This window comes from Pseudophryne corroboree, chromosome 1 (assembly GCF_028390025.1).
Source record: "Pseudophryne corroboree isolate aPseCor3 chromosome 1, aPseCor3.hap2, whole genome shotgun sequence".
Classification (NCBI taxonomy): Eukaryota; Metazoa; Chordata; class Amphibia; order Anura; family Myobatrachidae; genus Pseudophryne; species Pseudophryne corroboree.
This window is the reverse complement of record NC_086444.1, coordinates 296256582-296283782: the sequence shown is the minus strand read 5'-3', so window position 1 is coordinate 296283782 and position 27201 is coordinate 296256582. Positions and strand designations below refer to the sequence as shown.

General features: G+C 44.7%; 1 protein-coding gene across 2 annotated transcripts in view; it reads left to right on the top strand.

Annotated features, from left to right (window-relative positions):
* MAPKAPK5 (MAPK activated protein kinase 5) overlaps positions 1–27201 on the top strand; it is a 139142-nt gene that overhangs the window by 87461 nt on the left and 24480 nt on the right. For both annotated transcript variants that reach the window (XM_063964370.1, XM_063964369.1), the window contains exon 9: positions 15023–15210. In XM_063964370.1, the coding sequence (XP_063820440.1) occupies positions 15023–15210 (188 nt within the window). The remainder of the gene's footprint in view (positions 1–15022; positions 15211–27201) is intronic.

Below are 27201 nucleotides of genomic sequence, written 5' to 3'. Positions count from 1 at the left end.
GTCTGGCACTCCAAATGACAGAAATAACTGCGGCCGGTGCCCTCACATGTAGGATAAGACGTAGAGGAACGGCGTGCGGCACTCAGCCCAAAAGACCACAGCAAAGAGTCAAGTGTGCATAACAACGTTTCAATGCATCCGCATTGTCGTCAGGTTTATTAAAAATAACAGGACAAACATACCTTTTATCACTGTGCCACCCACGTGAAGAAGCAGCAGCGGCTTCCGGGAACGGGACCACGCACCCGACCGGCGGCCGTATCTGATGACATCATCAGAAACATTCAAAGTGCACACCCCCACCAGGTGATCAAGCTGCCATGGAAACGAAAAAACAAATGCTCAGTGTGCATAACGCAGAGCTACAGAAAGGCTGTTACAGCCGCATACATTTACATAATATCATGAAAGAAATGAATGCAGTTAATAAAATGTGAGCATATACAAGATGCAACCTGAAAGGAAACAGAATGATATTATAAAAAGCAAGCATAATTAATAGACTCGTTAAGACCTTTAGGAATAATGACATCTAAACGTATGATCCAGCGTGTCTCACATTGCAGTAGCTTGCGCCCCCGATCACCACCACGTTTGGAAGGTGGAATATGATCGATCATACGATATCTGAGACTATTTAAAGGATGTTTAAATTCAGAGAAGTGCCGTGCCACAGGCTGGTCACTTTTGCCAGTTTCAAGAGCATGACGTATGGCAGACCGATGCGCCGTCATGCGCTCTTTGAATTTACGCTCAGTTTTGCCCACATAGCTTAGACCACAGGGGCATAACAACTGGTAAACCACATAAGTGGAGTTACATGTAAGTAAGTGGTGTATTTTAATCTTGTTACCCGTGTGCGGATGACAGAATGAATTACCTGCAATCAAAAATTGGCAAGTTACACATGTACAACGAATGCAGCCAGTTTTTTTAGAAACAGAAATGGTTTTCATAAGTGGTGCCACATCTGTTTTAACCAGAAAATCGCGCAGATTGCGACCTCTTGAATAACAAGGCATGAGTCTATGTTGTTGTAACGGGAGTGATGAATCGGACTCAACAATTGGCCATAATTTTTTAGAGATGTGATTAATAGTGGGGGAAGCTGGATTAAATTTATTAACCCAAGGAATCCTGGGTCTATCAAGATCATTACGGGCACGATGTGAGTGCAAAAGTGTATTTCTATCAATCCTCAACACTCTCTCCTTGGTGGCTAATAATTCCTTACGGGAATAACCCCTACGTATGAATTTTTCTATCAACATATCAATCTGTGCCATAGAGGTCTCAATCTGGTTGTTGATACGATGTATGCGTATCATTTGTGAATAAGGGACACCTCTAATAAGACTTTTAGGGTGACAACTCTGGGCTTGCAAAAAAGTGTTACGATCAGTTGGTTTGGTGTAAACCATGGTATTAATCTGATTGTCTTTGAGGGAAATAAGGACATCAAGAAACGCAATCTGTTCCTGATTAAATGTGTACGTAAATTTAATAGGGCATGTACCACCATTATGTAACTCGATATGATTAATCAAGTTCATAACATCACCCCGCCAGATGATAAGCAGGTCATCAATATAGCGTGTATATAGAATAAGATTCTCCATAATAGCAGCATCACTGAAAAATAAATCATGTTCAATAGCGAACATCACGATGTTCGCATATACCGGGGCTGCGCAAGACCCCATCGCGCAGCCCATGACCTGTAGGAAAAATTGATCGTTATATAAAAAGAAATTTTTAGTGAGAATCAATTCAAATAATGTCAAAATCAGATCAATTAACTCTGGAGAAAAACAATTACATTTGATCAAAAATTTCCTTAATAATGCAAGACCAAAATCATGCGGGATGGAGGTGTACAAATTTACCACATCAATGGTGACAAGCCAACACCCCTCAGGTACGCAAACATTAGCCAATTTTTGTAACAGGGTGGTGGTATCAAGCAGAAAAGTAGGTTCTGCTTGCACAAAAGGTTGCAATATGGCATCTAAATACGTGGCTACAGGTTGAAATAATGAACCAAAGGCGCCAATGATGGGGCGCCCTGGAGGTGGAAACAAATTTTTGTGGACCTTAGGTAAAGTATAAAACAAAGGTACACAAGGATGCAGCGGCAACAAAACATCAAATAGATCCTGTGAGATAATCTGACTATCAAGAGCATGCTGGAGAATATTTCTTAGTTCACATTTAAACTTGATTGAGGGGTCCTGATGTAATTTAATATAGACTGTGGAGTCCATAAGTTGACGTTCCACTTCTTGGTGGTAATCATTCAGGTCTTGAAGAACTATTGCTCCCCCCTTATCGGCGGGGCGAATAATCAAATTACGGTTCTCAGAAAGTGAGTGAAGGGCTTCCCGTTCACATTGAGACAAATTAGAGAAGGTGCGTCTAGGTGTTGTAAGAAGGTTAGTTACCTGTTCATCTAATAGACGCATGTAGGTCTTGATCGAGGAGTTGCTGGATAATGGATCAAAAGTAGAGGTAGGACGGAATTTAAGTAATTGTTTAGGAATATTAGCTGAACTAGTAGATGGAGTATCTTTAAAGAATTCTTTGAGCTTCAGTTTACGATGAAGAGAGAATTTCTCAATATTCCATTGTAAAACGTCCACAGGAACTGTTGGAACATATGACAGTCCTCTACTTAACAGCTTAACTTCACTCCTGCTCAGTTCGTAAGAAGATAAATTAAAGATTACTTCCTCCTGCGTAATGGCGGTCTTCCCCGTCCCCGTCCTCTTGTTTTGGCCACCCCGGCGTGTGAATCGTCTCCTTCTCGATGCTGAACGGTTCTGGTCGCAACGCCTAAAGGGCCCCCTCTTGCGGTTGAGATGTCATTCTCACTATTGGAGCTACCAGTATCTTTAGATGTGTCAGTATCGAAGCGTGAGAGCTGTCTGCGGTTTCTTCTAAAAAAAGGCCGTGAATCCTTGTCACCTGACAGCCATCTGTACACGGTGTGTCGCTCATAATCTAGTTCAACTTTAGAGAGTTTCTCCTTCTTGAATTTAATAAGATCACGTTTATATTGTGTGACTTGTGATTGTAATTTCTCCATCCAGTCATTGTCCTTATCTGCTTTAAGGACAGAGAGATGTTTAGTTTCAAAATCAGAGATTTTCAATTTAATTTTCTCAAGTTCCTTAGTGGATTGTTCGATTACTAATAATAAGAGGTCAAAACTACACTTATTAAGAATAGCAACCCAGCGTTTGCAAAAAGCTGGGTCGTAACGTCCAATGGTTGGACAATTTCTAACTCGGAAGCCCCGAGGAATTTTTTTAGACTTATAGTAATCGCTCAATGAGACTCCGTGTAAATAAAAATCCGTTTCTTTTTTCTTAAGTCGCATGGCAGCTTGATCACCTGGTGGGGGTGTGCACTTTGTATGTATGTATGTATATATATATATATATATATATATATATATATATATATATATATATATATGTATGTGTATATGTATATGTATATATATGTATATGTATATATATATATATATATATGTATGTATGTGTATATATATATATATATATATATATGTATGTATGTGTGTGTATGTATGTATGTATATATATATATATATATATATATATATATATATATATATAGACGAAGAAACAATGGCGGCACTCTGGAGACTTGGTTTAACGTAGTGGAAAAGTAGTGCTGTTTATTTCAACGTTTCGGGGTGCAAGCCCCCGTCTTCAGGAAACACATACAGTGACATAGTGATAAAAACAACTTTAAATAACTTACCCGGCGCGCGTCCAGCCGTCCGCTCCACGCCGCCGCTCGGCTTCCGGGTTCCACACTTCCGGTCACCTGACATGACTCGGATGACGCAGAGCCCCAGGGCTGTCATGCGGGGGCGGGGGGATGTTGCCATGGTGAGCGCTGCCTGACATGCAGAAAAACATAAACAAAAAGCACAAAAGACAAGTGAATCATATGAAAATAAAAATCGGTAAAAATAGGATAGAGTAGGCCCTGACCAATGCCTTGCTCTAAAACATTAAGACATTAAAGTGCTAAACTTACATGTGATGATAAAACGCAAATAGTGAACCACACACATTTAAAAGTAGCTATAGCCTGTCTCAGACCGTACTATGATCAAGGACAATTCTATATACTGGGATCTATATATACACCCAATCTGATGAGTGAAATACATAAACTAAAGAAGTTTGACTATATGTAAAATGTAATGCCCACTAACAAAGGCTACATGGATATCTTCCTTGAAGGTAAATTTTCAAGATATATTTGTTAAAAGTGCATTTATATTATCAGAGGAAATTACCCATGCCTAAGGACTCATTGAGACCCCTAGGGCTCAGGGTGTCTAGAGTAAGTATCCACCTCGTCTCTAGTTGGAGGAGACGTTTAGCCCTATCTCCTCCCCTTAAAGAAAAAGGTACCTGGTCAATTATCCGGTAACGGAGGGATGCCAGGGGGTGTTTGGCAAGGGCAAAGTGCCTGGCCACCGGTTGTTCACTGGTGCCAGCCTCTATTGCTGCCCTTATAGAGGACCTGTGTTGGGTCATCCTGACCTTGAAAGTGCATTCCGTTTTGCCAACATAATGTTGACCACACGGGCAGGAATGTAAATAAACTACAAATTTAGAGTTACATGTATAAGGTGCCTTTAGATTAATTTTTTTGCCTGTGTACGGATGTTTGAATGAGTCTCCTGGAACAAGGAAGTTACAATTCCAGAGCTAATTGCGATAATGACAAGGGATAACCTGGATTTTGTGGCAATTACAGAGTCTTGGTGCAATGAGAATCATGACTGGGACTTAACTATACCAGGATACAATTTATTTAGGAAAGATAGAATAGGAAGAATAGGAGGAGGGGTAGCAATGTATGTGAAAAAAAGCATAAATGCCACTTTAATACAAAATATTGAAGCCAAAACTGAGGCCCTTTGGGTCACCATAGAAACTGGGAAGAAGGACATTATTCGCATTGGGGTGATCTATAGACCACCCGGCCAGGGGCAGGATTTGGACAGGAACCTATTGTTGGACATCTCTAAAATGGCTTTTAAGGGAGAAGTCCTAATCATGGGAGACTTTAATTTACCTGATGTAAATTGGGAGGGGTCTTTTGCAAGTTCAGCTACAAGTGGCAAATTTCTACATTCCTTACAGGGAGCATCTCTCAAGCAATTGGTGAGGGAGCCCACTCGCAAAGACTCAATATTAGATCTAATTCTTACAAATGGTGAAAGGATATCTGATATATATGTGGGTGAGCACCTGGGATCCAGTGATCATCAAGCAGTATGGTTTAGTATAAAGACAGGATCCAACTCCTCTCACACAAAAACAAAGGTGTTGGATTTTAGAAATGCAGACTTTGCTAAAATGGGGAGATGTTTAAGTGATTCATTGGCAGACTGGAGAAACTTGGAAGGGGTGCAGGAGAGGTGGAAAAAAATTAAAAGTGCATTACTAAGTGTAACAGACCTTTGTATCAAAATGGTTAGGAAAAGCACCAGGAAAAGGAAGCCAGTGTGGTTCACAAAAGTAGTATCAACTAGTGTGAAAGCAAAAAAGATGGCTTTTAGGAAATACAAACAGACTCAAAATAATAACGACAAAGAGGAGTATCTGGACAGACGGAAGGATGCTAAGAAAGTGATCAGACGTGCAAAGGCAGAAGCTGAGGAGAAAATGGCCCAGTCAGTAGATAAAGGGGGCAAAACTTTTTTTAAGTATATAAGTGAAAGGAGAAAATCAAATGGAGGAATAATAAGACTTAAGACAGAGAGTGGGCATTTGGTGGAGGGAGACAAGGCAATAGCAGATCACCTAAATAATTATTTTTGCTCAGTATTTACTACAGAAGAAGGGATGGGGCCACAGTTAAATTGCAAGGACATTCATAAAAATAAGGTAGATGAAAATACATTTACAGAGGAGAAGGTCCTAACAGAACTTTCAAAACTAAAAGTGGATAAATCAATGGGACCAGATGGGATACACCCAAGGATACTTAAAGAGCTAAAAGATGTCCTGGTTACACCTTTAACAGAATTATTTAACCAGTCACTAAATACAGGTGATATTCCAGAGGACTGGAAAAGAGCAAATGTAGTTCCACTGCACAAAAGTGGAAGCAAGGAAGAAGCAAGTAACTACAGACCAGTAAGCCTTACATCAGTAGTAGGGAAAGTAATGGAAAAACTATTAAAAGAAAGAGTAGTGGAATATCTTAAATCAAACAACTTACAGGATCCAAAACAGCATGGATTTACTGGTGGGAGATCATGCCAAACAAATCTTATTGACTTTTTTGACTCTGTGATGAAAATAATAGATCAAGGGGGAGCTGTAGATGTAGCATATCTAGACTTTAGTAAGGCATTTGACACTGTCCCACATCACAGACTGCTAAATAAACTTGAAAGCCTGGGGGTGGATTATAAATTAGTGAAATGGATAAGAACCTGGTTGCAGGATAGGAAACAGACAGTTGTAGTTAATGGAGTGCAATCTATGGAGGGAAATGTTACCAGTGGAGTACCCCAGGGATCTGTACTTGGTCCAGTTCTCTTTAATATCTTTGTTGGTGACATTGCAGATGGTATTGAAGGGAAGATATGCCTTTTTGCAGATGATACAAAGATATGCAACAGGGTAGACACACCGGGAGGGGTCAAACAAATGATTGATGACCTAGGTAGGCTTGAGAAATGGTCAAGAACGTGGCAACTACAGTTTAATGCTAAAAAATGCAAAATCATGCACTTGGGTCTCAAAAACCCAAAGGCTAAGTATAGTATCAAGGGTACTATAATGGAAACTACTGAGGAGGAAAGAGATTTAGGAGTCACTATTTCAAGTGACTTGAAGGCAGGAAAGCAATGCAACAAAGCAATGAGAAAGGCAAGTCAGATGCTTGGTTGCATAGGGAGAGGAATCAGTAGCAGGAAAAAAGAAGTGATAATGCCACTGTATAGGTCATTGGTAAGGCCCCATCTGGAATACTGTGTCCAGTTCTGGAGACCCTATCTCCAGAAGGATATAAATACATTAGAGAGTGTACAAAGAAGGGCAACTAAAATGGTGCATGGCCTACATCACAAAACTTACCCGGAAAGGCTAAAAGATCTTAACATGTATAGTTTGGAGGAGAGAAGGGAAAGGGGAGACATGATAGAAACTTTCAAATATATAAAGGGTCTTAACAAAGTTCAGGAGGGAAACATTCTTCAAAGGAAAAGAAGTATTCGAACTCGAGGGCATACATTGAGACTAGAGGTGGGGAGGTTCAGGGGAAATTTAAGGAAAAATTACTTCACAGAAAGGGTAGTGGATAAGTGGAATAGCCTCCCATCAGAGGTGGTAGAGGCTAAGACTGTAGGGCAATTTAAACATGCTTGGGACAGGCATATGAATATCCTTACAAAGAATCAAGATTAAAAAAGGGTTGAGATTGCCTAAAGGATAAAATAAAAAAGGGGCAGAGTAGATGGGCCAAGTGGTTCTTATCTGCCGTCAAATTCTATGTTTCTATGTTTCTATGTAGTACAACCACATCTGTAACATTCTTTACGTGTTCCAAGGAAGTGGCCCCCACTAGGTGTCATCTTGTTTCTGGAGACATCTGTCTTCACCACCATACTTTTAATATTTCTGCTACGTGTGTAGCTGGGCATAAATTTGGTCTCTTTGAGCATGCATAAATCGGGATCTGTACTAATGATGGGCCATAATTCTTTGGCTCTCTTCCCAGTGTATCTGCTGGCAGTGTTAAATTGATTAACCCAGGGAAAAATTTTTCCTTTCTCTTTCTTATCCCGAACTTTCAAAAGTTCATCTCTGGATAATCTAATAGCCTTGGCCTGCGCCTGCTGTAGTATACATTTGGGGTACCCTCGATCTCTAAATTTGAGTATCATTTCCTCCAATTGCTGATCTTGTGTCTTTGTATCACTATTGATTCTACAAACCCTAAGCATTTGTGAATAAGGTAAGCCATTGATAGTGGCTCTGGGGTGAAAGCTGTCGTATCTTAGCAGGGTATTCCGATCAGTACTCTTAATGTATAAAGATGTAGAGATCTTGTTGTCACACAGCGAGATATGTACATCAAGGAAGTTGATGTGATGTTCATCAACAACCATGGTCCATTTCACTGGGCTAGCTGAGGTATTATGTTTGCTGATGACATTCTCAAGCAATGCCCGTGAACCTGACCAAAAGACCAGTAGGTCGTCAATATAACGTGTGTAAAGGACCAGGTGTTGCCTAATTCCCACATGATTGAGGAAGAGATCATTATCTACCCCCCACATGAAGGAGTTGGCGAACGACGGGGCCACACAAGACCCCATCGCACAGCCCGTGAGTTGGATATAAAAGGCATTATCAAAAATAAAATAATTGTGTGTCAAGGTAAATCGTAATAATATAAGAAACAATTCGACATCCGGTCCTTTGTAGAACACATTATTTGTGATCAACCTCCTCACCGCTTGTATGCCCAACTCGTGGGGGATACAAGTGTAGAGACTGGCCACATCTATGGTGGCTAGGATGGTCCCATCCGGAACTGACTCAATGTCCTTGAATATTCTGAGGAGGGCCGAAGTGTCCTTTAGGTGGGTCTGGGTGTTCTGGATACACGGCTGTAAGAATGAGTCCAAATAGATCGACAAAGATTCGCACAACGAACCCCTGGCGGAGATGATTGGTCTCCCAGGGGGGTTGTGCTCATCCTTGTGTATCTTTGGAATAATGTAGAACAAAGGTACAATAGGATGAGGTTTGGAAAGTGCTTTGTGCTCTGTTTTGGAGATTATCTTCTTATTGACCGCCTCTAATAGAATCTCATCCAATTCTTTCTGAAACGGTTTAGTAGGATCTCTCGGCAATCTTGCATATGTCGTGGTGTCACTAAGCAATCTTTCACATTCCTGCATGTACTTCTCTTTGTCCATCACCACTATGGCCCCACCTTTGTCCGCTCCACGGATCACGATGTCATCTCTGGCTTGTAGTTCCCTGAGTGCTTGATGCTCCCCTCTGGACAAATTGGAACAAGTTTTGTCACGATGTTCAGATAATGACCTCTCAACTAGTCTGTGAAAAGTTTTTATGGACGGATTATGGGAAATGGGGTCAAATGTAGATTTGGGTTTAATTCTGCTAAGTATATTACAAGTTTCCCCATCCCCTGGAGTATCAGTACATCTGGGGTTTTTTCCATAATGTTCTTTTAACTTTAAATTACGTAATAATCTGTGATTGTCAATTTTCCATTGTATTTCATCAGGCGTATGGGTGGGTACATACGAGAGACCCTTGCTGAGTACTTCAACAGCCCCTGGAGAAATTGGATTAGAGGATAAGTTGAAAATTACTTGCGCATTCCTTTTGGAGGTTTCTTGTCTGCCTTCGCTCCTCTCCCTCCGCCGCGTTTGCCCGCCCCTCCGCGTGGGCTTATCTTTCTGCCGTTTATAAGCGCCCTGGTGCGAACCCCTAAAGGGCCACCATGTTGCACCTCACCTTCTGCGCCGGCTTGTATCTCCTCAGTGTCGCTGGCAGATGTACTTGAGAAGCGTACATTTTGTCTCCTCCGAAAGGTGCCTCTAGGGCCTTGTGGTTGTTTCTGTGGGTTGGTACCCAACCAGGCGTATACCTTATGTTGGGCATAGTCTTGCTGAACACGAGTTAGCTTATCCCTTTTGTATTTGATTAAATCTCTCTGATATTGCTCCAGTTGCTGTTTCAACTTGTCCAGCCATTTAGTAGTAGCATCAGACGCTAACGTGGATAAATGCTCACTTTCAAATTTGGCAATATTGTCCTTGGTTTCACTTAGCTCCCTTTTGGACTCCTCTATCACCAAAAGCATGAGGTCCATAGAACATTTGTTCAATACTGAAATCCAACGTTTGCAGAATGGAATGCTGTAGCGGCCAATCGTTGGCATATTGTGAATGCGGAATCCGCGAGGAATTTGTCTCGCTCTATAATAGTCTGATAGGGTCTTCCCATGAAATAAAAAGTCAATCTCTCTCTTTTTAAGTTTATAGAGATCCTTATAGAGCTCATCATTAGTAGAGACATCCTCAGTAGTAAAAGCTGGTTCTGCATACAAGATGTTTTCAGCCTCAGCGTCTGAAAAACTTAGTCTCAAAATTCTCACATTGCAGAAAATATGTGGCTGCATCCTCAGCCTCCATACCGCCTTGTGCCATATTAGTGGTTAAATGGAATATTAATTGCGTAGCTCGGTCTGCTCCAGGCTTGCTACGGCATTCATCCACCAAATATATCTAAGTGCAAACGGGTTACTGTGCAACAATATTGCATAAAGTGACAGTGCTGTGCAAAATAGTGTTGCAATATTGTATAAAGTGACAGTGCTTGTATCAACGTGAAGTGGCTGGAAGCGTCCTGAAAACTGGTATAAATAAGTAGCCCGGGGGTGCCCCGACTGCCGTGGCCTGTGATGCACTCACAGCGTCAACGGATATATACTTGCAAATACATCTGGCACTCCCCCTCTTTTAAGGCTCATCGAGCAAAAGCTCCTGCTCCGGTGCCCTCCTTGGCAGGCTGTGCAGTCTGCTGGTATAGACGAAGAAACAATGGCGGCACTCTGGAGACTTGGTTTAACGTAGTGGAAAAGTAGTGCTGTTTATTTCAACGTTTCGGGGTGCAAGCCCCTGTCTTCAGGAAACACATACAGTGACATAGTGATAAAAACAACTTTAAATAACTTACCCGGCGCGCGTCCAGCCGTCCGCTCCACGCCGCCGCTCGGCTTCCGGGTTCCACACTTCCGGTCACCTGACATGACTCGGATGACGCAGAGCCCCAGGGCCGGGGGGGGTGTTGCCATGGTGAGCGCTGCCTGACATGCAGAAAAACATAAACATAAAGCACAAAAGACAAGTGAATCATATGAATATAAAAATCGATAAAAATAGGATAGAGTAGGCCCTGACCAATGCCTTGCTCTAAAACATTAAGACATTAAAGTGCTAAACTTACATATGATGATAAAACGCAAATAGTGAACCACACACATTTAAAAGTAGCTATAGCCTGTCTCAGACCGTACTATGATCAAGGACAATTCTATATACTGGGATCTATATATACACCCAATCTGATGAGTGAAATACATAAACTAAAGGAGTTTGACTATATGTAAAATGTAATGCCCACTAACAAAGGCTACATGGATATCTTCCTTGAAGGTAAATTTTCAAGATATATTTGTTAAAAGTGCATTTATGTTATCAGAGGAAATTACCCATGCCTAAGGACTCTTTTAATATTTAATATTACTTTTAATATTTCTGCTACGTGTGTATGCCCAGCTACACACGTAGCAGAAATATTAAAAGTATGGTGGTGAAGACAGATGTCTCCAGAAACAAGATGACACCTAGTGGGGGCCACTTCCTTGGAACACGTAAAGGATGTTACAGATGTGGTTGTACTACATGTAACTTCCTTGTTCCAGGAGACTCATTCAAACATCCGTACACATGCAAAAAAATTAATCTAAAGGCACCTTATACATATAACTCTAAATTTGTAGTTTATTTACTTTCCTGCCCGTGTGGTCAACATTATGTTGGCAAAACTGAATGCACTTTCAAGGTCAGGATGACCCAACACAGGTCCTCTATAAGGGCAGCAATAGAGGCTGGCACCAGTGAACAACCGGTGGCCAGGCACTTTGCCCTTGCCAAACACCCCCTGGCATCCCTCCGTTACCGGATAATTGACCAGGTACCTTTTTCTTTAAGGGGAGGAGATAGGGCTAAACGTCTCCTCCAACTAGAGACGAGGTGGATACTTACTCTAGACACCCTGAGCCCTAGGGGTCTCAATGAGTCCTTAGGCATGGGTAATTTCCTCTGATAACATAAATGCACTTTTAACAAATATATCTTGAAAATTTACCTTCAAGGAAGATATCCATGTAGCCTTTGTTAGTGGGCATTACATTTTACGGGTTCACTACGGGTGGCCGGCGGTCGGGCTCCCGGCGACCAGCATCCCGGCGCCGGGAGCCTGACCGCCGGCTTACCGACAGCTTGGCGAGCGCAAATGAGCCCCTTGCGGGCTCGCTGCGCTCGCCACGCTACGGGCACGGTGGCGCGCTACGCGCGCCACACTATTTTATTCTCCCTCTATGGGGGTCGTGGACCCCCACGAGGGAAAATAAGTGTCGGTAAGCCGGCGGTCGGGCTCCCGGCGCCGGTATACTGAGCGCCGGGAGCCCGACCGCCGGCAAACAGAAGACCACCCCATTTTACATATAGTCAAACTCCTTTAGTTTATGTATTTCACTCATCAGATTGGGTGTATATATAGATCCCAGTATATAGAATTGTGCTTGATCATAGTACAGTCTGAGACAGGCTATAGCTACTTTTAAATGTGTGTGTGGTTCACTATTTGCGTTTTATCATCATATGTAAGTTTAGCACTTTAATGTCTTAATGTTTTAGAGCAAGGCATTGGTCAGGGCCTACTCTATCCTATTTTTACCGATTTTTATATTCATATGATTCACTTGTCTTTTGTGCTTTATGTTTATGTTTTTCTGCATGTCAGGCAGCGCTCACCATGGCAACATCCCCCCCGCCCCCGCATGACGGCCCTGGGGCTCTGCGTCATCCGAGTCATGTCAGGTGACCGGAAGTGTGGAACCCGGAAGCCGAGCGGCGGCGTGGAGCGGACGGCTGGACGCGCGCCGGGTAAGTTATTTAAAGTTGTTTTTATCACTATGTCACTGTATGTGTTCCCTGAAGACGGGGGCTTGCACCCCGAAACGTTGAAATAAACAGCACTACTTTTCCACTACGTTAAACCAAGTCTCCAGAGTGCCGCCATTGTTTCTTCGTCTATACCAGCAGACTGCACAGCCTGCCAATGAGGGCACCGGAGCAGGAGCTTTTGCTCGATGAGCCTTAAAAGAGGGGGAGTGCCAGATGTATTTGCAAGTAAATATATATATATATATATATATATATGTGTGTATGTGTGTGTATATATATATATGTATATATATATATATATATATATATATATATATATATATATATATGTATATGTGTATATATATATATATATATATATGTATGTGTGTGTATGTATGTGTGTGTATGTATGTGTGTGTATATATATATATATATATATATATATATATATATATATATATATATATATATTCGTGAAGCCATAGGAAAGAGCTGTTAGCTGCTGAGAGAAGGAGAGTTGGAGAGTCGTTACTGCTGCACTGGGGAGCGGAGGTGTTAGTGCATCTAATCTGCTACCTACACCATATACCAGCAGCAATATAACTTCATTTGTCACAGGAAAGGAACAGATCATATTAGCCTGCACAAATAACTATGGCACTCCCAGTTGTCAGCAATAAAGCAGTGTTTAAGCGCTGGAAAGAGGCTGCATAAATTGTCCAGGGGAATATTAGGGACAGAAACCTAAGTCACAGTTTCAGTGCATACAAAGTGGATAAAGGCAAAGTCAGTTAATATATAGTAAAGAGATAGCTCTACATTACTCGTACGGAGGAGTTTATTGTCCAAAAGAACCCGCCATATTGTATGTAATTGCAAAGAGACTGGTAGTTAAGGGCTGGAGTATGCAAATTAACTGAGATCCACAGTATATTCCATTTAGTGTCTTTAACCAAGATATTGCCTTACCTAAGAGACAGTTTCCATTTAAGCTGCATCAGGATAGAGAGGACACTAATGACCGGGAATACTAAGGCATGCAGTTGATAAAGGAACATCGCTGCCATAGATAAGAATTTCCATATTTCTAAGGAGTTCATTATAGAATTGTTCAGCTACATCCACACTTTTATTGCTTATATAGTAATGGAGGAACTAATCTATTACTGATGTTCACTACACCAGAGGAAAAGATAGGTAAAAAATAACAGACAAAAGAGAAACATAAGTGGCAATATATTGCAATATATTTGACAGCAATTGCTACAGTAGCATTCTGTATTGAGACAAGCACTTCTCCCACAGACTGCGAAAGGAAAAGAGAATATTATTATTAAAGTGTGATGTTAAATGTTTAGTATCAATTATTGTTTCTTTTATGAGTTATATGGGCCCTTAAAGTGCATTATCATATCAAGAGTACCCGGGTCACTCTAACACCTAACGGTGTTGCTTAACGAAGGTAATTTTTGTATTGCATGCAAGGTATCTTGTATAGGTTCTTAAGGGGAATTAGTGGGATAGGATAGAAAATGTATTTATGCTAGTAAAATATATTTGCTTTTAACTTTTTAAATACCTTTTGTGATGAATAAATACATTTACTTATACTTACCATATGTAATGTGATTTGAAAATTCCATCCGGAGATCCTGGAAAGCAAACGGAAGAACAGGTATAATATTGTAAAGAATGTGCACATATATACATTTATGAGACAGACTGATTTGCAATTACTATTCATCACTAGAGAAAGGCTTACCCAGGCAAGCCCAAAACAATCAGCTTGGGTGGAGGCACAGATATAAGTAACCACCCCTTATCGAGATAATTAAAGATCTCCTATTAGAATATTAGGGGAGGGGTTACAATAAAAAGCTCTTTTCAGGGCTGCTCAAGGCAGCCCTCCATGTTAGATGCCTGCACGGCAGGTACCAACTTACAAATCTGAGCTCCTGTGCACGGAGGCGGGGTTATAGAAGAGGTGGCGCTGTACATCTTGGGAACAGTCAAAGCTTTTAGCCTGTTGGTGCCTCGGTTCAAGATCCATCTCTACACCCCAATGTTATCCCTGTGGAACCCCAGTGTACCCCGCTGCAGAAAGGATTTTTTTTTGTGGTGGTTATTTTTTCGTGTAGGCTATAAATGATTGTACATTTAAAAGCAGCATACAAAAAAAAAAAGTGTTACTAATTTTTTGCAATCTTCTGTATGTGAATTATTTGCCTGTCTCTTTCTTTCTCCCAGAGCTGTGACTTATGGTCCTTAGGTGTCATTATCTATGTGATGCTGTGTGGCTATCCTCCCTTCTACTCCAAGCATCACAGCCGGACAATCCCAAAAGACATGAGGAAGAAGATAATGACCGGAAGCTTTGAGTTCCCTGAGGAAGAATGGAGCCAGATCTCAGAAATGGCAAAAGACATTGTCAGAAAGTAAGTTACTGTGTTTTATTTGTTTTCTTATCACTATAGAAAAGTGTAGTTGTCTGTTTCTTACTAAGACCAAAAGTTACTATTTGAGCATGTCCAGTTTTCTCACTTCTTATGGATAATGCATTGCTTGACAGCTTTGTATTACTGAGCTGAATCCTCTACATAAAAGAAGTGTTTATACTCCTCCTTCCTGCATTCCCTCACAATCCGGACTCCTTTGCCATCCCCACACTCTCCTCCTCTCACTTGCCTACCTCACCCTGGTCTTGTCTCCCAGTTCCTCGATAACTTCACAGTCTGACTCCCCACTGACCTTCCCTCCATAGTCTTGCCTGACTTCAACATTAGCACTTTTCTTTTAGACTATAGAGGATATTCAATTGTTTGAAAAGTCAGTTAGGTGTCTGTTTTTCTCTTTCATCCACTAGGGGACACTGGAGCAGTACTTTAGACATTAGGGGTGTGAAGCTTGCAACCGGAGGTGTGGCACAATCTAAAATTAGCATTGTCTGCACAGCCGGCTCCTCCCCCTTCACATCCCTCCTCCCTCAGTTTTGAAAATTGTGCTGGAGGTACAGCACGTTGGAGCTCTGAGCTCCTGACTAAAATCTATGAAAGTAGGGTGGCTGCGTCAACCTAACTACAACCTACACATCAGGGAAACAAAGTTCCCTATTGAAGGGAACTGCATCTCTCTTCCAGGAGATCCTAGTACAGCATAACAGTGAGTACTGTTTTTAAAGGGCCCTTGTTAGATTTGTATTTGTTTTATTTTTATTGTTTTCCCCCTGCCAGCTTAAGGGTTTCTTTAACAGAATGTCACCACAGGCAGCGCGACGGTCAGCGGTCACAAGGAAGCGTGGGGCTGTAGGAGCGCGCCGGGGGGTAGAGGTCGGTCTCCCACACTATGCAGCCGCTCGCGGGCCCGGAGTGCAGGAGACAGGGTGATCATTCAGCTGGCGCGGCTGAGCGTGGCTCATACTAGCGCCGCTACGGGACTTGGTCGGGGCGATCCTGGAGCGCGCGCGCCGGATGGGGGGAGAGACGCTGCATTCCGCGCGGCTGAGGAGATCAGCCGGCCGTGGGAGGATACAGTGCCCACACAGTGGAGACAGCGGGTGCGCCTCCCCTATTTACACACAGATCTCCTAGCTATATGTATATAGGGATCCATATCTGCCGTGGCGCTGGCTAGAGGGGTGCTGCTGGGCCAGTATGTAAAGGGTTTTTGAAGTACCCATAATTTTGCAGTGGCCATTTTTAATATCCCTGAGGGCGCCATTCTAAGGGGCAGGGATAAGCCCTCCCCCTCGTATAGATACCAGGAGGGATGTTGTATGTAGCAAACAGCTCCCTCTGCTGGTAAAAATATATATTGATGAGGATCTCCTGAACAAAATAATCCTACTTAACTATTTATATTTTCAAGGGACTTCTTTTACAAAGATCCTGAAGAAAATACGAGGAAGCAAGCGGATACCAACTCTACCATCGTAGCTGAGTTACAGTTGAGGTGTGAGGGTTGCAAGTCGGCTGGTGTTTAATTTAATTTTATTTTATTTATTTTGTATTATTTTTGATATAATTTTTATCCTTTTCCTTTGGCAATATAAGGAAGGTAAAAGCTAGTGCCAGCCGGATCCGATACCTTTGCTTCCGTCATGTTTCACAGCCTTTCTGTTCCTAGTTTAAAGGGTGAGAGCGCTGCATAATACCCTGGTAGGGGGCTTAAACAACATGTCTAAAGCACCGACCAAGACATCCAAGACCTGTTCTGTTTGTACGAAATGTAACAAGAAGAGCACGTGGGTTGGCAGCTCCGGGGGTGCGACTCCTGCTTAGCCAAGGACGCCCCACCCGGGAGCAGTGCTCCGTCTAGGTCATGGGAAGAAAACCTTGCAGATAGAATCTCCAAGGAGATGGCAGAATCACGCAAGCAGCATTTGGAATGGGCTGCGGGATTCTCAAAGACGATGGAAGAATTTCTCATCCGGATAACACCGCCTGCACAAGCAGAAACAACTGTGCGCAAGGCAGTCAAAAGACCTCTTCCTATTGTTCCTGACTCAGAGGCGGGAGAGGGTCTTATAATACTGAGGAAGGTGAGTTGATTGAATCTAACAGGGACGCCGATTCTCAGGAAGAGGACACGGCAATCTCTGGTTTGGATTCCTTAATTGACGCAGTAAAAGAGATCCTCAACTTTAAAGTGGAAGACGTTAAGGAGCCAGAGGATTTTGAGTTATTCAAATCCCAGAGACCGCTTTCAGCAGTGTTTCCCATTCCTAAATCTCTCCAATCTCAAATGGTGGAGGCTTGGAAGATCCCTGATAAATGCTTTCAATTTCCAAAAGCGTTTTCAAGTACCTTACCACGTACCTAAAGGTGTAAAGGATAAGTGGGAGACTCCACCAGTAGTGGATGATTCCCTAGGAAGGTTGTCAAAGAAGACAATCTTACCGATTCCTAATGTAACGACTTTAAAGGATGCTTCAGGTCGTAAGGTTGACACAGCTTTAAAGTCGATTTTTGTAGCAGCAGGTGCAGCACAGAGACCCATGATCGTCTGTGCTTGGGTTAACAAAGCCATGGGAACATGGTCTGGACGTATTGTACAGGCTATTGAGGAGGAAAATAGCTTAGAAGAAATTACCCAACTGGCGGAACTCATTCGAGAATCAGCTTCATACTTGTGTCAAGTCTCTAAGGATATTATCAGGATAGCATCGCGCATCTCTGCATCAGCCATATCAGATAGGCGGAGAGACTGACACCAAGAAGACGGTAGAATCCATCCCCTTTGGGGGTGAGATGCTCTTCGGTCCAGAGTTGGACAAGTGGATTTCGCAGGCTATAGCAGGGAAGTCCACCTGTCTACCTACCCCTTATACGAGATCCACTCCACAGGTTAGGAGAGGTTATTCGGGACCAGCGTTTCATTCATTTAGATCAGTCCTTTCGAGCCCGAGGAAGGGGTTTCGGTACACAAGTACGTGGGGGCATAGGTAGAGGCCGCTCACAGGCAGCAAACGGAAAGCAGGATAAACCTGCTGACAAAACCGTGGCATGACTGCCTACCGGCTCACCTGGGGGGCGCACGTCTGGAAGGTTTTCAGGACATCTGGGCCAAAACCTCACCAGAACTTTGGATAAACAACCTAATCTCCCAGGGGTACAAACTGGATTTTCAACAGAGGCCTCACAGTCAGTTTTTTTACGATGGGATTGCCTCAGTGCCCTCAGAAGGCAAAAGCACTACTAACAGCAATTCAAAGGTTGCTATGGTCAGAGGTCATTATTCCAGTTCCCGCCTCTCAGAGAGGAACGGGTTTCTATTCCAATCTTTTTGTCGTGCCAGACGGGACGGTCAGACCGAAACTCAATTTAAAAGTTTTAAACCATTTTCTAAGAGTCTACAAATTCAAGATGGAATCAATCCAGTCGGTCATTGCAGGCTTAGAACAGGGCGAGTTTATGGTATCCAGGGACATAAAGGATGCATATCTGCATATCCCAATCTGGACTCCTCACCAGGCGTACTTAAGGTTCGCACTGGTGACGGATCAATACCAATTCAGGTCCTTGCCTTTCGGTCTATCATCAGCCCCAAGAATCTTTACGAAGATCATGGCAATCATGGTTGCAGGATTGAGACTGTTGGGGGTCACGATTATACCTTATCTAGATGATCTATTGATCAAGGCATTATCTCAGGAACAGCTGATCAAGGATGTTCAGACGTCTCCTCAATTTCTCATTCAACATGGTTGGATTGTGAATCTCCAGAAATCCAACCTCATGCCAACTCAACGGATTCAATTCCTTGGTCTCATCTTAGACACGGTACGATTGAGAGTATTCCTACCAGAGAACAAGGTCCAGGACCTACAAAGATTAGTGGCTCAGGTACTGAGGACACAAACGGTTTCTCTACACCTCTGTGTGCAACTTCTCGGAAAGATGGTGGCGTCGTTCGAAGCTCTCCAATACGGCAGACTTCATTCCCGACCATTCCAGATGAACCTCAGTGCTCAGGGAGCAGGTTCACACTGGCTACTACATCGGAGAATCCGACTTCCACCACGCATACGAACCTCATTAATTTGGTGGTCGTTGCACAAGAATCTTGCAGCAGGCAAGAGATTCGGCATTTGGGATTGGAGGATCCTGACAACGGAGGCCAGTCTCAGAGGTTGGGGTGCCGTCTTAGAGGAACATCAGTTTCAGGGCAGATGAGCGTTACTGGAGAGCAGCCTACCAATAAACATTCTCGAACTGAGAGCAGTTTACAATGCGCTTCTCTTAGCCGAAGACCTAGTTATGGGTCAACACGTAAGGATACAGTCGGACAATGTCACAACGATGGCTTGCATAAATCGTCAAGGAGGAACAAAGAGCAGGATGGCGTTAAAGGAAGCCACAAAGATCTTGTTGGGGGCAGAAAGGCGAAACATCGTCCTCTCGGCTGTGTTCATTCCAGGAAGCAGATTATCTCAGTCGCCAGGACATGCATCCGGGAGAGTGGTGCCTACATCCACGGATTTTCGACATGGTAGTGTGGAGATGGGGTCTACCTCAAGTCGACCTCATGGCGTCGCGGCAGAACCACCTGCTGTCCAGATATGTATCCAGGACAAGGAATCCAGCAGCAGAAGGAGTGGACGCGTTATCGCTTCCTTGGTGCTACAAAAAGGTTTACATCTTTCCACCCTTCCCACTCATACCAAGGGTGCTGAAGATGTTGAAACGAGAACGAGTATGGGCGATTCTAATCGCACCAGATAGGCCACGCAATAGTTGGTACTCGGACCTACAAGGGTGTTGTCGGACGACCCTTGGCGGTTACCTCAATTAGAGGACCTGCTGTCTCAAGGACCGTTCCTACACCCAGACCTGACCAGGCTGCGTTTAACGTCGTGGCTGTTGAAACCCGGATACTAAGGAACACCTAGAATGGCAATTCCTACGATGATTGCGGCTAGGAAGCCTGTCACAGCTGGGCACTACTGCAGAATTTGGAAGAAATACATAGACTGGTGTCAGGGACGTGGATGGGATTCGACGACCTTCCACTTATCCAGACTTTTACTTTTCCTTCAGGCCGGCCTAGACTTAGGTCTGCGGCTGGGATCTCTGAAGGTTCTGGTGTCGGCTCTTTCCATCCTTTTTCAACAGCGGTTGGCATTCTTGCCAGAGGTTCAGACCTTTTTACAGGGGGTTCTGAGGATACAGCCCCCTTTTCGTATTCCCACTGCACATGGGATTTACATTTAGTGTTAGATTTTTTTGATATCACCACTCTTTGAGCCGTTAGCAAGAACAGACCTGAAATATCTCTCTTGGAAGGTAACGTTATTGCTAGCCTTGGCTTCGGCTAGGCGGGTCTCTGAGTTAGGAGCCTTATCGTGTAAGAGTCCTTTCTCTGACGTCCTAGTGGATGCTGGGAACTCCGTAAGGACCATGGGGAATAGCGGCTCCGCAGGAGACTGGGCACAAAAGTAAAAGCTTTATGACTAGCTGGTGTGCACTGGCTCCTCCCCCTATGACCCTCCTCCAAGCCTCAGTTAGATTTTTGTGCCCGGCCGAGAAGGGTGCATGCTAGGTAGCTCTCCTGAGCTGCTTAGAGTAAAAGTTTAAATAGGTTTTTTATTTTCAGTGAGACCTGCTGGCAACAGGCTCACTGCATCGTGGGACTAAGGGGAGAAGAAGCGAACTCACCTGCATGCAGAGTGGATTGGGCTTCTTGGCTACTGGACATTAGCTCCAGAGGGACGATCACAGGCTCAGCTTGGATGGGTCCCGGAGCCGCGCCGCCGGCCCCCTTACAGAGCCAGAAGAGCGAAGAGGTCCGGAAAAATCGGCGGCAGAAGACGTTCCTGTCTTCAATAAGGTAGCGCACAGCACTGCAGCTGTGCGCCATTGCTCTCAGCACACTTCACACTCCGGTCACTGAGGGTGCAGGGCGCTGGGGGGGAGCGCCCTGAGACGCAATAAAACACGTTTTAAACCTTATATGGCTAAAGAAATGCATCACATATAGCTCCTGGGCTATATGGATGCATTTAACCCCTGCCAGTTTTCCTAAAAAAAGCGGGAGAAAAGGCCGCCGAAAAGGGGGCGGAGCCTATCTCCTCAGCACACAAGCGCCATTTTCCCTCACAGCTCCGCTGGAAGGACGGCTCCCTGACTCTCCCCTGCAGTCCTGCTACAGAATCAGGGTAAAACAAGAGAGGGGGGGCACTAATTGGCAGATAATACAAATACAGCAGCTATAGAAGGGAGAAACACTTATATAAGGTTATCCCTGTATATATATAGCGCTCTGGTGTGTGCTGGCAAACTCTCCCTCTGTCTCCCCAAAGGGCTCGTGGGGTCCTGTCCTCTATCAGAGCATTCCCTGTGTGTGTGCTGTGTGTCGGTACGATTGTGTCGACATGTATGAGGAGGAAAATTATGTGGAGGCGGAGCAATTGCCTGTAATAGTGATGTCACCCCCTAGGGAGTCGACACCTGACTGGATGGTCGTATGGAAGGAATTACGTGACAGTGTCAGCACTTTGCAAAAAACTGACGACATGAGACAGCCGGCAAATCAGTTAGTGCCTGTCCAGGCGTCTCAAACACCGTCAGGGGCTCTAAAGCGCCCGTTACCTCAGATGGTCGACACAGACCCAGACACGGATACTGACTCCAGCGTCGACGGTGACGAGACAAACGTAATGTCCAGTAGGGCCACACGTTACATGATCACGGCAATGAAGGAGGCTTTGAACATTTCTGATACTACAAGTACCACAAAAAGGGGTATTATGTGTGGTGTGAAAAAACTACCCATAGTTTTTCCTGAATCAGATGAATTAAATGAGGTGTGTGACAAAGCGTGGGTTTCCCCCGATAAAAAACTGCTGATTTCTAATAAATTATTGGCATTATACCCTTTCCCGCCAGAGGTTAGGGCGCGTTGGGAAACACCCCCTAGGGTAGATAAGGCGCTCACACGCTTATCAAAACAAGTGGCGTTGCCGTCTCCTGATACGGCCGCCCTCAAGGAACCAGCTGATAGAAAGCTGGAAAATATCCTAAAGGGTATATACACACATACTGGTGTTATACTACGACCAGCAATCGCCTCAGCCTGGATGTGTAGCGCTGGAGTGGCTTGGTCGGATTCCCTGACTGAAAATATTGATACCCTGGATAGGGACAGTATATTATTGACTATAGAGCATTTAAAGGATGCATTACTATATATGCGAGATGCACAGAGGGATATTTGCACCCTGGCATCAAGAGTAAGTGCGCTGTCCATTTCTGCCAGAAGAAGTTTATGGACACGACAGTGGTCAGGTGATGCGGATTCCAAACGGCATATGGAAGTTTTGCCGTATAAAGGGGAGGAGTTATTTGGGGTCGGTCTATCGGACCTGGTGGCGACGGCTGGGAAATCCACCTTTTTACCCCAGGTCACCTCTCAGCAGAAAAAGACACCGTCTTTTCAAACTCAGTCCTTTCGTCCCCATAAGGGCAAGCGGGCAAAAGGCCACTCACTTCTGCCCCGGGGCAGAGGAAGGGGAAAAAGACTGCAGCAGGCAGCCTCTTCCCAGGATCAGAAGCCCTCCCCCGCTTCTGCCAAGTCTTCAGCATGACGCTGGGGCTTTACAAGCGGACTCAGGCACGGTGGGGGCCCGTCTCAAAAATTTCAACGCGCAGTGGGCTCACTCGCAAGTGGACCCCTGGATCCTGCAGGTAGTATCACAGGGGTACAAATTGGAATTCGAGACGTCTCCCCCTCGCCGGTTCCTGAAGTCTGCTCTACCAACGTCTCCCTCCGACAGGGAGGCAGTATTGGAAGCTATTCACAAGCTGTATTCCCAGCAGGTGATAATCAAGGTACCCCTCCTACAACAGGGAAAGGGGTATTACTCCACGCTGTTTGTGGTACCGAAGCCGGACGGCTCGGTGAGACCGATTTTAAATCTGAAATCATTGAACACTTACATAAAAAGGTTCAAATTCAAGATGGAGTCACTCAGAGCAGTGATAGCGAACCTGGAAGAAGGGGACTATATGGTGTCTCTGGACATCAAAGATGCTTATCTCCATGTCCCAATCTACCCTTCTCACCAAGGGTACCTCAGGTTTGTGGTACAAAACTGTCATTATCAGTTTCAGACGCTGCCGTTTGGATTGTCCACGGCACCACGGGTCTTTACCAAGGTAATGGCCGAAATGATGATTCTTCTTCGAAGAAAAGGCGTCTTAATTATCCCTTACTTGGACGATCTCCTGATAAGGGCAAGGTCCAGGGAACAGTTAGAGGTCGGAGTAGCACTATCTCAGGTAGTGCTACGTCAGCACGGGTGGATTCTAAATATTCCAAAATCGCAGCTGATTCCAACAACACGTCTACTGTTCCTAGGGATGATTCTGGACACAGTCCAGAAAAAGGTGTTTCTCCCGGAGGAGAAGGCCAGGGAGTTATCCGAGCTAGTCAGGAACCTCCTGAAACCAGGACAAGTGTCAGTGCATCAATGCACAAGGGTCCTGGGAAAGATGGTGGCTTCTTACGAAGCGATTCCATTCGGAAGATTCCATGCAAGAACTTTTCAGTGGGATCTGCTGGACAAATGGTCCGGATCGCATCTTCAGATGCATCAGCGGATAACCCTATCTCCAAGGACAAGGGTGTCTCTCCTGTGGTGGTTGCAGAGTGCTCATCTTCTAGAGGGCCGCAGATTCGGCATTCAGGACTGGATTCTGGTGACCACGGATGCCAGCCTGAGAGGCTGGGGAGCAGTCACACAGGGAAGAAATTTCCAGGGCTTGTGGTCAAGCATGGAAACGTCTCTTCACATAAATATCCTGGAACTAAGGGCAATTTACAATGCCCTAAGTCAAGCAAGGCCTCTGCTTCAGGGTCAGTCGGTATTGATCCAATCGGACAACATCACGGCAGTCGCCCACGTAAACAGACAGGGCGGCACAAGAAGCAGGAGGGCAATGGCAGAAGCTGCAAGAATTCTTCGCTGGGCGGAAAATTATGTGACAGCACTGTCAGCGGTGTTCATTCCGGGAGTGGACAACTGGGAAGCAGACTTCCTCAGCAGACACGACCTCCACCCGGGGGAGTGGGGACTTCACCCAGAAGTCTTCCACGTGATTGTAAACCGTTGGGAAAAACCAAAGGTGGACATGATGGCGTCTCGCCTCAACAAGAAACTAGACAGATATTGCGCCAGGTCAAGGGACCCTCAGGCGATAGCGGTGGACGCTCTGGTAACACCGTGGGTGTACCAGTCAGTGTATGTGTTCCCTCCTCTGCCTCTCATACCCAAAGTATTGAGAATCATAAGAAGGAGAGGAGTAAGAACTATACTCGTGGCTCCGGATTGGCCAAGGAGGACTTGGTACCCGGAACTTCAAGAGATGCTCACGGAGGACCCGTGGCCTCTACCTCTAAGAAAGGACCTGCTCCAGCAGGGACCTTGTCTGTTCCAAGATTTACCGCGGCTGCGTTTGACGGCATGGAGGTTGAACGCCGGATCCTGAAGAAAAAAGGCATTCCAGATGAAGTCATCCCTACCCTGATCAAGGCCAGGAAGGATGTAACCGCGAAACATTATCACCGCATTTGGCGAAAATATGTTGCGTGGTGTGAGGCCAAGAAGGCCCCTACAGAGGAATTTCAACTGGGTCGTTTCCTGCATTTCCTGCAAACAGGACTATCTATGGGCCTAAAATTAGGGTCCATTAAGGTTCAAATTTCGGCCCTGTCAATATTCTTCCAAAAAGAACTGGCTTCAGTGCCTGAAGTTCAGACGTTTGTCAAAGGGGTACTGCATATACAGCCTCCTTTTGTGCCTCCAGTGGCACCTTGGGATCTCAATGTAGTGTTGAGTCTCCTAAAGTCACATTGGTTTGAACCACTCACCACTGTGGGAATTAAAATATCTCACATGGAAAGTGGTCATGCTGTTAGCCCTGGCTTCAGCCAGGCGTGTCTCAGAATTGGCGGCTTTATCATATAAAAGCCCTTACCTAATTTTTCAGTCAGACAGGGCAGAACTGAGGACTCGCCCTCAATTTCTCCCTAAGGTGGTTTCAGCGTTTCACATGAACCAGCCTATTGTGGTGCCTGCGGCTACTAGGGACTTGGAGGACTCCAAGTTGCTGGACGTAGTCAGGGCCCTGAAAATATATGTTTCCAGGACGGCTGGAGTCAGAAAATCTGACTCGCTGTTTATCCTGTATGCACCCAACAAGCTGGGTGCTCCTGCTTCTAAGCAGACGATTGCTCGTTGGATTTGTAGTACGATTCAGCTTGCACATTCTGTGGCAGGCCTGCCACAGCCAAAATCTGTAAAAGCCCATTCCACAAGGAAGGTGGGCTCATCTTGGGCGGCTGCCCGAGGGGTCTCGGCTTTACAACTTTGCCGAGCAGCTACTTGGTCAGGGGCAAACACGTTTGCTAAATTTTACAAATTCGATACCCTGGCTGAGGAGGACCTGGAGTTCTCTCATTCGGTGCTGCAGAGTCATCCGCACTCTCCCGCCCGTTTGGGAGCTTTGGTATAATCCCCATGGTCCTTACGGAGTTCCCAGCATCCACTTAGGACGTCAGAGAAAATAAGAATTTACTTACCGATAATTCTATTTCTCATAGTCCGTAGTGGATGCTGGGCGCCCATCCCAAGTGCGGATTGTCTGCAATACTTGTATATAGTTATTGTTACAAAAATCGGGTTGTTTATTGTTGTGAGCCATCTTTTCAGAGGCTCCTACGTTTATCATACTGTTAACTGGGTTCAGTTCACAAGTTGTACGGTGTGATTGGTGTGGCTGGTATGAGTCTTACCCGGGATTCAAGATCCTTCCTTATTATGTACGCTCGTCCAGGCACAGTATCCTAACTGAGGCTTGGAGGAGGGTCATAGGGGGAGGAGCCAGTGCACACCAGCTAGTCATAAAGCTTTTACTTTTGTGCCCAGTCTCCTGCGGAGCCGCTATTCCCCATGGTCCTTACGGAGTTCCCAGCATCCACTACGGACTATGAGAAATAGAATTATCGGTAAGTAAATTCTTATTTTTTTGATTTTTCATGAGGATCGGGCGGAACTCTGTACAAGAGCGGATTTCCTTCCTAAGGTTGTTTCGGGGTTTCATGTAAACCAACCAATTGTGGTCCCATCTGTCCGGTGTATCGCGGATGGGGACGTGTCCTTGGATGTTGTACGAGCTTTGCAGGTGTACGTACAAGTTACGTCGTACTTCAGGAAGTCAGACCATTTGTTCGTCCTTTATGATGGACCAGAGAAGGGTTGGCTGGCTTCTAAGCAGTCTCTGTCTCGATGGATTAGACCTGCCATTCGGCAAGCTTATATTTCCTGTGGTAAACAGGTTCCAGTACGGACAAGTGCTCATACCACCCGATCGGTGGGTGCCTCCGGGGCGGCTGCCAGAGGTGTTTCCACTACTCAACTTTGCAGAGCGGCGACGTGGTCCTCAGCCCTCACGTTCGCGAAATTTTACAAGTTTCATACCTTTGCGTCCGAGGATTCTAAGTTCGGACGTTTGGATTTGCAGGCCACAGACAGCACTCCCTCCCTGGGGAATAACTTTGGGACGTCCCCTAATGTCTAAAGTACTGCTCCAGTGTCCCCTAGTGGATGAAAGAGAAAAGAGGATTTTGGTACTTACCGATAAATCCATTTCTCTGAATCCTCTAGGGGACACTGGACACCCGCCTCGGTGCTGTCGGCCTGCTGTGTAATAGTTATTGTTCAAACAGTTCATAAACACAGTGTTAGTTCTTCGGTTAACAAAGTTTCTTGGATGCTGTTTATACTGTTGTACAGTTCGGTTCCTCGCCATGAGCTCTAGTATCATGTCCTATTCTCTCAAATTTTCAAAACTGAGGGAGGAGGGATGTGAAGGGGGAGGAGCCGGCTGTGCAGACAATGCTAATTTTAGATTGTGCCACACCTCCGGTTG